At 48.5% G+C, this 13,561-nt stretch overlaps 1 protein-coding gene across 1 annotated transcript in view; it reads right to left on the minus strand.

Moving 5' to 3' along the window:
- Nucleotides 1-573: 573 nt before the first annotated feature.
- LRIT3 (leucine rich repeat, Ig-like and transmembrane domains 3) overlaps nucleotides 574-13,561 on the minus strand; it is a 49,893-nt gene continuing 36,905 nt past the window's right edge. The window contains exons 4-5 of the mRNA XM_066574822.1: nucleotides 12,899-13,204; nucleotides 574-1,679 (exon numbers count right to left, since the gene is read on the minus strand). Coding sequence (XP_066430919.1) covers nucleotides 574-1,679; nucleotides 12,899-13,204 — 1,412 coding nt within the window. The remainder of the gene's footprint in view (nucleotides 1,680-12,898; nucleotides 13,205-13,561) is intronic.

Genomic DNA, 13,561 nt, shown 5'->3' on the forward strand with positions numbered 1-13,561 from the left:
ATGCAGGGAGGTAAAGAAAGCTCACCGGAGCGCTTACCTGAATCCCCGCGCTCCGGTGACTTCTCTACTCACCGCTGAAGATGGCCTCTTCCTCCGTGGACCGCAGCTCTTCTGTGCGGTCCACTGCCGATTCCAGCCTCCTGATTGGCTGGAATCGGCACGTGACGGGGCGGAGCTACACGGAGCTACACGGAGCCCCATAGAAGACTGCAGAAGACCCGGACTGCGCAAGCGCGGCTAATTTGGCCATCGGAGGGCGAAAATTAGTCGGCACCATGGAGACGAGGACGCCAGCAACGGAACAGGTAAGTATAAAACTTTTTATAACTTCTGCATGGCTCATAATTAATGCACAATGTACATTACAAAGTGCATTATTATGGCCATGCAGAAGTGTACAGACCCACTTGCTGCCTCGGGACAACCCCTTTAAGTGTTGCACATTAAAAAAAAGGTTATGTGAATGAACATACTAAAAAAACCTTTTTTATTTTATTTATTGAAATCAAAAATAAAAATAGACCAAATGTAAAACGAAAGAAAAGAAAACCCGCTTAGACCATAATAGAAGTATTAGCAGTAGTATTCAGGCCTGGAGCCTTCACTTTTATAAGTCACCTGTGAGTCCATACTTGACCTGGAGCACAAAAGAAGTCTCTCGGATTCAGTTGTATCTCTGCGTGTCCATAGCTCACCTCCATTGCTTACTGGCCGTGGTCTAAGGGATAGTGTCTCAAATTTGACATAAGTCTCTTTTAAGAGGTCTTCTTCACCAGGAGTCTGGGGCTTACGTTGCAGTTTTATAACTTTATAAAGTAAGAAGATGATGATAGGCAACACAACAATGCAGCCAACGCTGCTGGCTATTACTAAGACAGACACCTGGGAGTCACCCTCCACAGTTTTAAGTAGAACGTCTGTAGAGAACACAATGCATTGGTCTTTCTTTGGTTGAGTCGATTTCGGGCAGACACAGGCCATGTACTTTGTGCTAGGCTGCAAGCCGTCAATGGTTACTTTATTCTTACTTGGATCCGTGCTCAAGCGTAGCATCTCATCCTCACCATACTTTGAGTAGAGTACAGTGAGAGAGGAGCTATCTGTGGTGTTTGGTGTCTTCCATGTTAGCGTCACCCGATCCTCTGTTTCAGTAATAACTTTCAGATTACGGACAACAGAATTTGTTTCTATGTTTGTAGCCACGTTTTTAAGTGCATCTCCTTCTTTATTGCCTTGAGAAAGTTGTGTTTTCTTGCCGCCAGCCAACTGTGTTTGACCTTTGGGGATTTTCTGTGTTTTCTTCTCTAGGAGCCGAATTGTTGTCGATGTGGCACTAGTAGGCACTACAGTTGGTTGCACTGTGGTTTGGGCTGTTGATAATGTAGATATTTCTGTGGCCAGTGGAAATAAAAATGGGCTTGCTTTGATTGTCTCTTCCTTCTCCTTCTCCTTCTCCTCTGTTAGCAGACTGATTGTCTGGTCAGCCCCTGGTCTCCATCCTAGCCGTGATGGTGATCCCGTTGTAGTGACCACACCGACTACTAAGACAGTTATTAATGCTTCTGATATGCCTGCCAAATTTTTAGCTTTGCATCGGTATTCTCCTGCATCTTTGTAGGAAATACCATTCATACTTAGAATTGACCATCTGACACCATCAGATGGAGACTCTTGGATAACTGTAAGAAAATACATTTAGATATAAATTAATTTACTAACATTGATCTGAGTCTCAATTCTAATATATATTTATTATAGACATATCTTAAAGAAGAACAATTTTTTTTTGGCCAATAGTAACCAATCACAGTAGAGCTTTCACTTCATATTCAGCTCCTAAAAAACAAAAGCTGTGCTGTGATTGGTCGCCATCTGCAACAAAGTCAGTTTTTCTTTCAATTTTAATGAACATGGGGGAAATTTATCATGTGCATTTTTTAAGTCAGTTTTGCTGGAGGCCACATAAGGATTACTTGTCAAATGTCGCTCAATGATAATAAACTAGTTGCATATGTCTAGAAATGTGAGTCACTTTTTATGCCACGCAGTTACTTGAGTATGAGTGAAACTAATTTTGTGACTTTTTAAAAAGTAGCATTTTTAAATCCATCTTAAAAGTTCACTACACTCAATCTTCGCACTCTTTTCTCTCCACTTTGGAAAAGTGGAGTGAGAGGTTTATAACCGAAAAAAAGTCACAACATTTTTGAGTAAAACCCTACTTGTACAAAAATTTGCAAATTGTTTGATGACAGAAAAGTACCACAGAGCCCTTGGCATATTTCCTTCATAGTTTCAAAAGGATCTGGGCACAAGGAGACGTGTCCTTAGGACAGCTCCCCTCCAGCTTCTCCCAGGGAAGCTCAGCTTGATTGACAGGCTTCTCCCTATATGCAAATAGGGACAGAGTCGTCAAGAATACTGAACAAGGCAAATAATATAATGTGGCAGGGGATTTCTCAGATGTTTACTCATTTAGTTTTCAAACAGTAACACCCAATCAAAGTAATTGTCAATACTTATGCTTCACTTTTCTTTTTCACAAATAGAGAACAATACCAAAACCGCACTCTCAACCTTTATTACAGGAATTTGTGTTAAGGACGTTGGATTTGGGTAGCATGCACTTGGGTGGATTCTGATTTTTAAAATTCTCCTTGGAATTTCAGAGGATTTCCTGTATTTCCAATATGCTATGTATAATTAATTACCCCTCCTGTTCTTTCTTCTAGATGCTCGCTCTGACAAAGATCTTGTTTATAGAAGTTGGATGGAGGAAGGAAGATGCAAATTGCATTGCTGGACTTTCAAAGGCTAAAGTAGCAATAAATGAGTAGATTTATAAAACACAACATTTATTATATACCCAGACCTGGACTGGCCCACAAGGGAACATGTGAATCTCTTGATGGTCCCTGAGTCAGCATGGGCCCCCTGCCCCTCAGCACCAGCACAAGGTTTGTCCATAGGCGTAAATCTACACAGAAAACTGCACGCATATGCTACCATTCACAATTAGTTTTGCGATCATTCGTAGGTCTTCTGCTGCTTATATCTGCATCAGGAATGCAAACTGCTCATGTGAGCGCAGCCTTACCTAACTCAGATGAGGAAGTATAAATTAAGGAGCAGTGCTGTTTGTGGCAATGGTGATAGAGAATCCCAGTCATGGAGATTTCTTTATGACACATAGTCCGATAGCTGATGTCTGACCCTAGTACTCTCTATGCTTGGCCCCCTACTCAAACCCTAATACAAGGCCACAGAGCATCTGCCTTGAAAAGGGTGACCCCTGCCAAGATCCGTCCCCTCAAAATAAATAAGTGCCCCCTTTAATAGCCATGTACCTATGTGTTTGATTCCTTTGTAGAAAAGTACTCAGCAGGGGACATACCATGTTACATGGCTAGATTAACCAGCATTGACAGAATTTCACTCACAAAATGTCACACTCAGGTACAGACTGATATCAGACACCACCACTGAAGTGTCAGCTGACAAGTGTCAAATGTTATTATGTCCAAAGTGTCAGGCAGAAATACTGGTAGCTTTATGTAAACAGCACCTTTGCTACAAAAGGATCAAACATGTAAGAACAGGGCTGCTAAATAGTGCATTTGGTTATTTTGAGAGACAGGATCCTGACGAGGTTGCCCTGCTCAGGATAGTTGCTCTGGGAGGTTAGTCTTGTATTAGGGTTACAGTAGGAGACTTGGAGGTGTCGCTAGGCACTTAGACATGGAGCCTGTGCACTGAATCATAAGTGCATTGCCATGAATCTCTCTCCCATCTGTCCAGTGCTGCTTTCATTTCTAGCAGCACCTGGGATGTGCAGAAGACTAAGCGTTATGTTTTTTGCTGCTGCCATGTGCCCCATTTGTGGCTTATTTGTGTGGCCCAGTACAAGCTTTCCTGGCCCCTCCATAATACCATACATATAATGTCTTGTGTTGATGCAAAATGTCTTGTCATTCTGTTATGTGAATTGCACAGCTGCAGTGTGTGATGGGTTAATGTCTACAAAATATGAGCTGTCTGTCTGTAATGTATCAATTCTATGCGGTCACGTGGTATGAGAGAAGGTATAAATGTGGATGCTTGAGAGCGGGAAAAGGGTCTTCCATCTGGGTCTTCAATCTGTCTTCTACCTAACACAGAGGCACATGGGGTACCTTCAGCCCTCATGTGTTGAAGACGGAAGAAGAGAAGAGGATTCCCGAATGCAAGAATCTGCATGGATTGTAAATGAGCCCCAAAGAAAGAGAGTGAGCAGAGAGCCAGTTCAGTCTGTCAAGGCCTAGTGCCGAGGTATGCAATTGTTTGTTTTACACACCCGCGCATCCTGAAGCCTGGGTGACCGAGAGTCTGTGGAGTACTCCTACCCCTATCCTCCTCTGGAGTGTTCCCCATCCAGGAGCAGTACCTGACAGATAACGTGGACTGCAGGACCGGTATCATCCTGAGTTTCCTGACTTTAAATCTTCTGTCTTATATGCACTAATGTGTCTTTTGAATTCGTGCCTTGTATTGCTGAAGTTATTTCCAGGCCCTGACCGTTCCCAGGGACCTGAGGTTCTTAAACTGTCTTTGGCTCATTTATTTTTCCCCTCCGATGTTCATGCCGGTGGGTATCAGAATGGTGGTGTCACCCGTGACAAATTCCTCTACACCTGTTACCCTGTTTATTGGACATCCCCATGCTGGGGGTGTCCAGAAGAGACCCAGCACTGCCATGGCTTTGGCTACGTGTGTCCCTCCGGTAAGGAGCGTGGTAAGTGCCACTGTGACAAGCCAAAACTTTACTCTCCCAACTCCTCAGCGTATGCTATGTGTCTGGGGTTACCCTACGGAACACTGCATTCATTGAATGACAGCTGAGTGCTGCCTGTGATTGGTCACAGCGCTCAGCCAATCACAGGCAGCGCTTGGCCATTCATTGAATTTAATGAATGGCCAAGCACTGCTTGTGATTGGCTGAGCGCTCAGCTAATCAGATACAGCCCTTTCAGCAGGTGGCGATTTTAAATCCCTACCTGCTGAAAGAGATTCAGAGCAGTGCAGGGAGAAGACAGGCTGGACGCGCCTGAGCCGCGGCAGCTGCGGAGAGGTGATCATATATATTTTTTATTTTTAACACATTCTAGGGATGATTTGCAGGAAAGGGCTTATATTTAAAGCCCTTCCCTGAAAATCCCTGCAGGGCTTGCCGGCAGCCCATTGCTTTCAATGGGGCTGCGGAAGCATTGGCAGCCATTTGCTTTCAATGGGAGAACATTGCGATCCTCTGCCACAGCTGTGACAGCTGTGGCAGGGGAATTCTTCAGCCTCAAGGGGAGTCCCCTTGTCACTGAACACTGTGACAGTGCTGTGACAGTGTTCAGTGACAAGGTGATGTCAGAACCGGCAACTCTCGGGGCCGCCGGGCCCGCACCACCGGTCCGGCCACCCGGGGTACAGGAGCACGGCGCAGAGGTACCCCGGTTCTTGTGATCTCCCCGGGCCGCTGTAAGACTGGTCGCCGCCGGGTTGTTAGGGAGGCAGCTGGTGCTTCTAGTCGCTTGACTACCAGGCTGGCTTCCCTGGTAACTGTCTGTGCAGTGAGACTGGGGGCGTGCCCCCAGCACCGCCCTGATTAGCCCTGCTGCTGTCAGGCTCCCCGCCCCAATCAGCTTCTGGGGCGGGAGCGCTGACAGCATTTAAATAGGTGTGTTTTCCTCTCAGGCCTTGCCAGTGTTAGTTTGGTTCTCCAGCTGCACCCGCGTTTATCCTGACTGCTCTTGTGACCTCGGCTTTTCTGACACCTGCTTTTGGACTTGACTACGTTTTTGCCTGACCCCTCCGTACTGCGTACCCTCTTGTTGCCTACCCGGATTGTCTGACCATTCTACCGTTGCTTGTCTCAGTGTCTGTTTGTCTCCCGTGTCCCGCTTCCCTAGTGAGGGTAGGGACCGTCGCCCAGTTGTCGCCCTGGGGGGTAGCCCAGGGGGGCAAGTAGGCAGGGACAGGGGTTGCGGGATATCTCAGGGACCCCCATATCCCGGACACTGTCCTGACAGTAACACTGGCCGAACTAAGGTCAGACCCTTGCATCCGCCCGGCAACTTTGAGCCCCTCGATGGAGGCCGTGGCGGCTGTAGCGAACCAGGTCCAGGTCCTTACGACCCTTGCCCAGGACCTAACAGCCCGCTTGCAGCCACGGGAACAAGTGGCAGCTGCAGGCCCCATGCAGCCCTCGTCCGCTCCAGGAACGATGTCAGAACCTCGAGCCACGCTTCCGGATTGCTTCTCCGGAGAGAGAGATCAGTTTTTTGCATTTAGAGAGAGCTGCAAGCTCTACTTTGATCTCCGCCCCCACTCCTCTGGTACTGAATACCAGAAAGTGGGAATCGTAATTACCCGCCTGAGGGGAGAGCCCCAGAATTGGGCTTTCTCGCTACCAGCTGGCTCTCCAGCCCGACTATCCCTTGACGCCTTTTTTTTCGCCCTGGGTCAAATTTATGACGAACCCGACCGGGCGGGCTACGCAGTCTCCAAACTTCTGGCCCTGCGCCAGGGTTGTAAGATGGCGGAGGACTACTGTTCCCAATTCCGTCAACATTGTACGGAATCCCGGTGGAACGATGCCGCCCTAAAAGACTTATTTTTGACCGGTCTGTCTGAGGGTCTCAAGGACCTACTTGTGGCCCACCCAGAGCCTAAAACCCTGGAGCAAGCCATGTCGCTGGCTATTCGAGCCGACCGACGTTTGAGGGCCAGACACGCCGCTCGGACCACCCCACTCCCCACGTCTACTTCTTCGACTGACCCGACCTTTTACCCTCCCACCACCGAGGCCATGGAGCTGGGAGCCGTGAACCCCGAGCAACGACGGGAACACCGCCTGAAGAAGAACCTCTGCTTCTACTGTGGGGAGCCGGGTCACCGCATTGCTACCTGCGCTAAGAAGCCACGGCAGGAAGAACTCCCGCTCCTAGGCAGTTATCGGGGGGACTGTCTAGGAGCCAAGGTACTCCCTGTGTTGTCCAAAATGTTAGTGCCTTGCACCCTAGAATTTCATGCTTTCCACCGTACTGGGCAAGCCTTTGTTGATTCGGGGGCTGCGGCTAATTTCGTTAACTTTAATTTCGTTGCTCAACTGTCCGGGGTTTTGTTACGTTTAGAAACTCCGATTCTGGTTTCAGGAGTGGACTCCACTCCTTTGCAAGCAGGGGTGGTTAATCTGGTGACCCCTGAAGTAAGGTTTACTATAGGAGCCTTACACGTGGAAACCTGCACCTTTCTAGTGATGAGAGATTTGTCTGTGGACGTCGTCCTAGGCCTCCCCTGGCTCCGGGAGCACAACCCGGTAGTAAATTGGGACACGTTGGAACTGGTAAAGTGGGGTCCCCGCTGTGCCAACCACCTTTGTGCGGTGAAGGTGGGAATCTCCACCTGCGAGGGGAGCCCCCTACCAGAATACCTCTCCGAGTTTTCTGACGTGTTCTCCAAACAATTATCTGAAGCTCTGCCCCCTCATAGGGAATGGGACTGTAAAATAGACTTGATTCCTGGGGCCAAACTTCCTAAGGGCCGCATTTATAACGTTACGGTTCCAGAGAGAGAATCCATGAGGGACTACATCCAGGACAGCCTGGCCAAGGGGCACATCCGGCCCTCAGAATCCCCGGTGGGTGCCGGGTTTTTCTTCGTTGAGAAGAAGGATGGGGGTCTCCGGCCCTGTATTGACTATAGAGAGCTAAATAAAATCACAGTCCGAAACCAGTATGCTCTTCCACTCATTCCTGACCTCCTCAACCAGGTCGCTGGTGCCCGATGGTTTTCTAAACTTGATCTCAGGGGAGCATACAACCTCATCCGCATTCGGGAGGGGGATGAGTGGAAAACCGCCTTCAATACGCCCCTCGGGCATTTTGAATACCTAGTTATGCCTTTTGGATTGTGTAACGCCCCCGCCATTTTTCAGGGGTACATGAACTCAGTGTTTCAGGATATCATGGGGGTGTTCGTGGTTGTATATCTAGACGACATTTTGATTTTTTCCTCCGACTTGCCGAGTCACCATACTCACGTTCAGACTGTGCTAGCTCGACTCAGACATAACAAGCTGTTTGCTAAACTCGAGAAATGTGTTTTCGGGGTACAAAAGATATCATTTTTGGGGTATATCATCACGCCATGCGACTTCCAGATGGATCCTGAAAAGGTGAAGGCCATCACGGAGTGGGCCCAGCCAGGGTCGTTGAAAGCCCTTCAACGCTTCCTCGGCTTCGCCAACTACTATCGCAAATTCATTAAAGACTTCTCCGTGGTGGCTAAACCTCTAACGGACCTCACCAGAAAGGGGGCAGATGTGAGGACCTGGTCTTCTGAGGCTCTGAGGGCCTTCAATACCCTAAAGGCGGCGTTCTCGTCTGCACCTGTCCTAGTACAACCGGATCTGTCCAGTCCTTTTGTGGTGGAGGTAGATGCCTCTGAGTTTGGTGTGGGAGCGGTACTGTCCCAAGGTCCCTCCACTCTCACCAACCTTAGACCGTGTGCCTATTTTTCTAGGAAGTTTTCGTCCACCGAACGGAACTATGATATAGGCAACCGGGAATTGCTGGCGATTAAGTGGGCTTTCGAAGAGTGGAGGCATTTTTTGGAAGGAGCCCATCACCAGATTACGGTACTCACTGACCATAAAAACCTCACTTATCTAGATTCCGCTAAGAGGTTAAATGCTCGGCAAGCCCGCTGGGCCTTGTTTTTCTCTCGGTTCAATTTTGTTGTTACCTATAGACCCGGTTCTAAGAATGTCAAGGCTGATGCCCTGTCTAGGAGTTTTGGTTCTCCGGAACCTTCCGAGCCGGAGCCTGAGAGCATTCTCTCCCCTGGGGTGGTCCTCGCTGCTGTCTCCTCCGACCTTTCACCTCTCATTCACGCCGCTCAACAATCTGCTCCTGAAGCCCTTCCGGAAGGCAAATTATTTGTCCCGTTGTCACTGAGATTGAAAGTGTTAGAGGAGACACATGTTTCAGTCCTAGCTGGACACCCCGGTATCAGGGGTACTCTGGAGTTAGCGGCCAGACTCTATTGGTGGCCGCACATGGCCAAGGATGTACGGGTATTTGTGTCCGCGTGCCCGGTTTGCGCAAGGGGGAAGAACCTCAGGAGACGTCCTGAGGGGCCTCTTCTGCCCTTGCCCATTCCGTCCAGGCCATGGTCCCATTTGTCCATGGATTTTATTACTGATCTGCCATCCTCGCTGGGGAATACGGTCATTTGGGTAATAGTTGACCGTTTCTCCAAAATGTCTCATTTTGTTCCACTTGGCAAGTTGCCTAACGCCAAACTTTTGTCTGAGATGTTCATCAAGGAGATTGTTCGGTTACATGGGATCCCCGAGGATATTGTGTCTGATAGAGGGGTTCAGTTCGTCGCTCGCTTCTGGCGAGCCTTCTGTAAAAATCTAAACGTTAATTTGTCCTTTTCCTCCGCTTTCCATCCCGAGAGTAACGGACAAACGGAACGGATGAACCAAGAACTTATCCAGTATCTGCGACTGTTTGTCTCTGATAACCAGCATCAGTGGGCCAACTACTTACCTCTCGCCGAATTTGCTATTAACAACCATGGTAACTCGTCGACCCAACTGTCACCTTTTTTTTGTAACTATGGGTTCCATCCCCGGTTCTCGCTTTCTACTCCTTTGGTCTCGAACAATCCGGCCGCCGACATATCCGCCAAAGAACTGTGCACAGTTTGGGCCCAGGTTCGTAAGAACCTTCAGGGTTCCCAAGAGAAACTGCGTAAATACGCAAATAAAAGACGTACTATCTCTGCACCTTTTGTGGTCGGGGAGCAGGTTTTATTATCATCTAAGAATCTGAGACTTAAGGTTCCCTCCCTGAAACTTGCTCCTCGGTTCATTGGCCCATTTACGGTTTCTCAGGTTATCAACCCGGTGTCATATAAGTTGGCACTTCCTGACCCCTGGAAGGTCCACAAGGTTTTTCACAAGAACTTGCTTAAGAAGTATGGGACTCCAGTTCTCCCCACCCAGAACCCGCCTCCTCCCTCTCTGGTACAGGGGGAACTGGAGTATGAAGTAGAAAGGCTTGTGGATGCCCGACGGGTTAGAGGTGGGCTGCAGTACCTGGTCCACTGGAGAGGATTTGGCCCTGAGGATAGGACGTGGGTCCCTGCCAGGGACGTGCATGCGCCACGCCTAGTCCAGGCATTCCACAGGGCTTTCCCGCTTAAGCCCGCACCTGGCCATGGGGGTCCGGTGTCCCCCCGTAGAAGGGGGGGTACTGTCAGAACCGGCAACTCTCGGGGCCGCCGGGCCCGCACCACCGGTCCGGCCACCCGGGGTACAGGAGCACGGCGCAGAGGTACCCCGGTTCTTGTGATCTCCCCGGGCCGCTGTAAGACTGGTCGCCGCCGGGTTGTTAGGGAGGCAGCTGGTGCTTCTAGTCGCTTGACTACCAGGCTGGCTTCCCTGGTAACTGTCTGTGCAGTGAGACTGGGGGCGTGCCCCCAGCACCGCCCTGATTAGCCCTGCTGCTGTCAGGCTCCCCGCCCCAATCAGCTTCTGGGGCGGGAGCGCTGACAGCATTTAAATAGGTGTGTTTTCCTCTCAGGCCTTGCCAGTGTTAGTTTGGTTCTCCAGCTGCACCCGCGTTTATCCTGACTGCTCTTGTGACCTCGGCTTTTCTGACACCTGCTTTTGGACTTGACTACGTTTTTGCCTGACCCCTCCGTACTGCGTACCCTCTTGTTGCCTACCCGGATTGTCTGACCATTCTACCGTTGCTTGTCTCAGTGTCTGTTTGTCTCCCGTGTCCCGCTTCCCTAGTGAGGGTAGGGACCGTCGCCCAGTTGTCGCCCTGGGGGGTAGCCCAGGGGGGCAAGTAGGCAGGGACAGGGGTTGCGGGATATCTCAGGGACCCCCATATCCCGGACACTGTCCTGACAGGTGACTCCCCGCGGAGATGAGTAAATCCTCTGCCACAGCTGTGGCAGAGGATCGCGAAAGTTCTCCCATAGAAAGCAATGGAGCAATGGGCTGCCAGCGCTTCTGCAGCCCCATTGAAAGCAATGGGCTGCCGGCAAGCCCTTTCGGGGAAGGGCCATTGAAACAGCGTCAGAGAGGTGAGTATGTGTATATATACATTTTTTTTTACACAAACCAGGGATAATTTTCAGGGAAGGGCTTATATTTCAAGCCCTTCCCTGAAAATCACTGCAGGGGTTGCTGGCAACCCATTGCTTTCACTGCTGGCCCTGTTCACATTGGGTTTACACCCGTGCCATGTTTGAACAGGCGGGGTAGTCCAATTAGTGTAATTAACACTGCAAAATCACACAGTTACGAGTGCGATTTAGTGCACACTGGCACGCATTTGCTCAGGTGTGCACTAAAATAGAGCATGTCGCCGGCAGCGAAAATGTGCGCACAAAATCAACCAATATGAGTGAAGCCATTGAAACCTATGGGTTTAAATGGTTGTGGTTCCTGCTAACGAATTTATGCACACAAAATTGCCTGTGCGGAGGATCCCTTACGACAGCTTCAAAAGACCGTAAGCACAAAAATGCACTTAATTATGCAACTTTTTGCACTGTGAAGGCTGCAGTATGGTGAGTTGCAGCACATTTTACTGTACTTTCTGCGTTGCTGGAGATAGTTCACATCATGATTAAAAAGGCTGTGCAGCCTAATTAGTCCCCGGTGTTGTCGCTTTGCCACCGAAATGACGCAGTTTACTGCGCAATTTCACAGGGCCCGAGCACACATGCACAGCCCCGTAGACTCCCATGGTACCTTAGGTGCGTAAATGTGCACAAAAATAGAGTATGTTGTGGGTTTTTTGCGTACGCAAAATGCGGGTTAAAAAGTGAAATATTAGGTTCTATTCTCTGCACAATGTACACACAAGTACGGTCGTCTGAAGCCGCACTTAATATTGATTAACTTTTTTGGGTTGGGAGAAAAGTTTTAAAAAATTGTTTTATTTTATGCCATCCGCTGTGCGGTCTTACAATTCCCTGAAAATAAGACACTGTCTTATATTAATTCTTGCCCCAAAAGAGGCACGGTGTCTTATTTTCAGAGGGTGCTTTATACTCATCTGGCCCGCGGCGTCCGAGTCCCTCGCGCTGGCCTCCGACGCTGCCACAGCCTTCCATGACCTCAGCATTGACACAGCACTCTCTTTCTGGTGACGGGGCTTTGAATACCCCGCCTCCAGCCAGCAAGTGCTGTGATTTGATCACAAGTGCCACTGACTCAGCCAATCAGAGGGGGTGCTCGATGAACCAATCACAGCCATTCAGTGATGTCCTTCACTGAATGGCTGTGAATGATCAGGGTAGGGCTTATTATGGGGATAGAGCTTATTTTCAGTGTAAGGCTTATTATTGGGGTAGGGCTTATTTTGGAGGAAAGACGGTAGTACGGTAATTACTTTATTACTGTATACTGCGTGTGTTGGTATTACTTTTACAGAGTAGAACCACTTTTATGGAAAAATAGTTTTTACTTTTGCTGTATACTATTGTGTAGTCAATGGGGTCTGTTTGGTGCTGTTTCATTCCATCCTGAGACGGACCATGAAAGTGGATCCCCGGGTGCAGGTGTGCTACCACCCTTACTACTACTTTGCTCTGCTACGACTTTCAAAAACCTAGTAATTTCTTCCACCGGTAGCGGGCTGGAGTATGTGGGAGAGGACTACAAACAGAAATGAATGTTTCAGGACATCTGCAAAGTCTGCACAGGAAAAATACTATCTTTGGGTTCTGTATTATGCTGTACTAATGCAATTTTCTGAAATGTGAAACATGATAGAACCACATCTGGAGGGCTCTACAATCTACGGGCATGTGCTATTACTGATATGACATTCCACATTACCTGTGTAATTAGCAGCAGAGTTGTTAGTCCGACTCCAGATTAATTGTGGGGTGGGAGAACCAGTAGCGTCACATCGCAAGAGAACATTACTGCCCAGTGGGGATGTAATTTTGGTGGCCGATGTCATCACAGAGGGTTTGAGACATTGTTCTAGTTCAGCTTTTTGGAAAAGAATGCCAGTAAGAGATTCAGGGCCGCTGCAGACCACCAACGGGTCCAGGAATATCACCTGTGGATCCACGATCTTTGAAAGTTCTATCAGCTTGGAAATGCGGCAGTCACAAAACCAAGGGTTGTCTTGTAGACCTTGAGATGGAAAACAATTAGAAAGTCTTTAACTAACTGGAATAAAATACTGCCCCCAATATTAACAACTGTAAAGTATTAGAACATTGTTATAGCAATACATGTGGACATATACAAGGTTCGCCGCACCACTAGATGTCACTGCTTTCTTGTGGACGCTTTTGGAGGAAACTTGATATACAAATACACTACAATGCTATACACAAAGCAAATATCTGAATATCTATATATATAAAGCTGAAAGCCCTCACTGACTCACTGACTGACTCGCCAAAAGTTCTCCAACTTCCCGATGTCGTAGAAACATGAATTTTGGCAGAAGCATAGATTATCTCCAAAATAGGAAAAGTAATTGGG

The sequence above is a fragment of the Eleutherodactylus coqui genome, chromosome 7 (assembly GCF_035609145.1).
Source record: "Eleutherodactylus coqui strain aEleCoq1 chromosome 7, aEleCoq1.hap1, whole genome shotgun sequence".
Classification (NCBI taxonomy): Eukaryota; Metazoa; Chordata; class Amphibia; order Anura; family Eleutherodactylidae; genus Eleutherodactylus; species Eleutherodactylus coqui.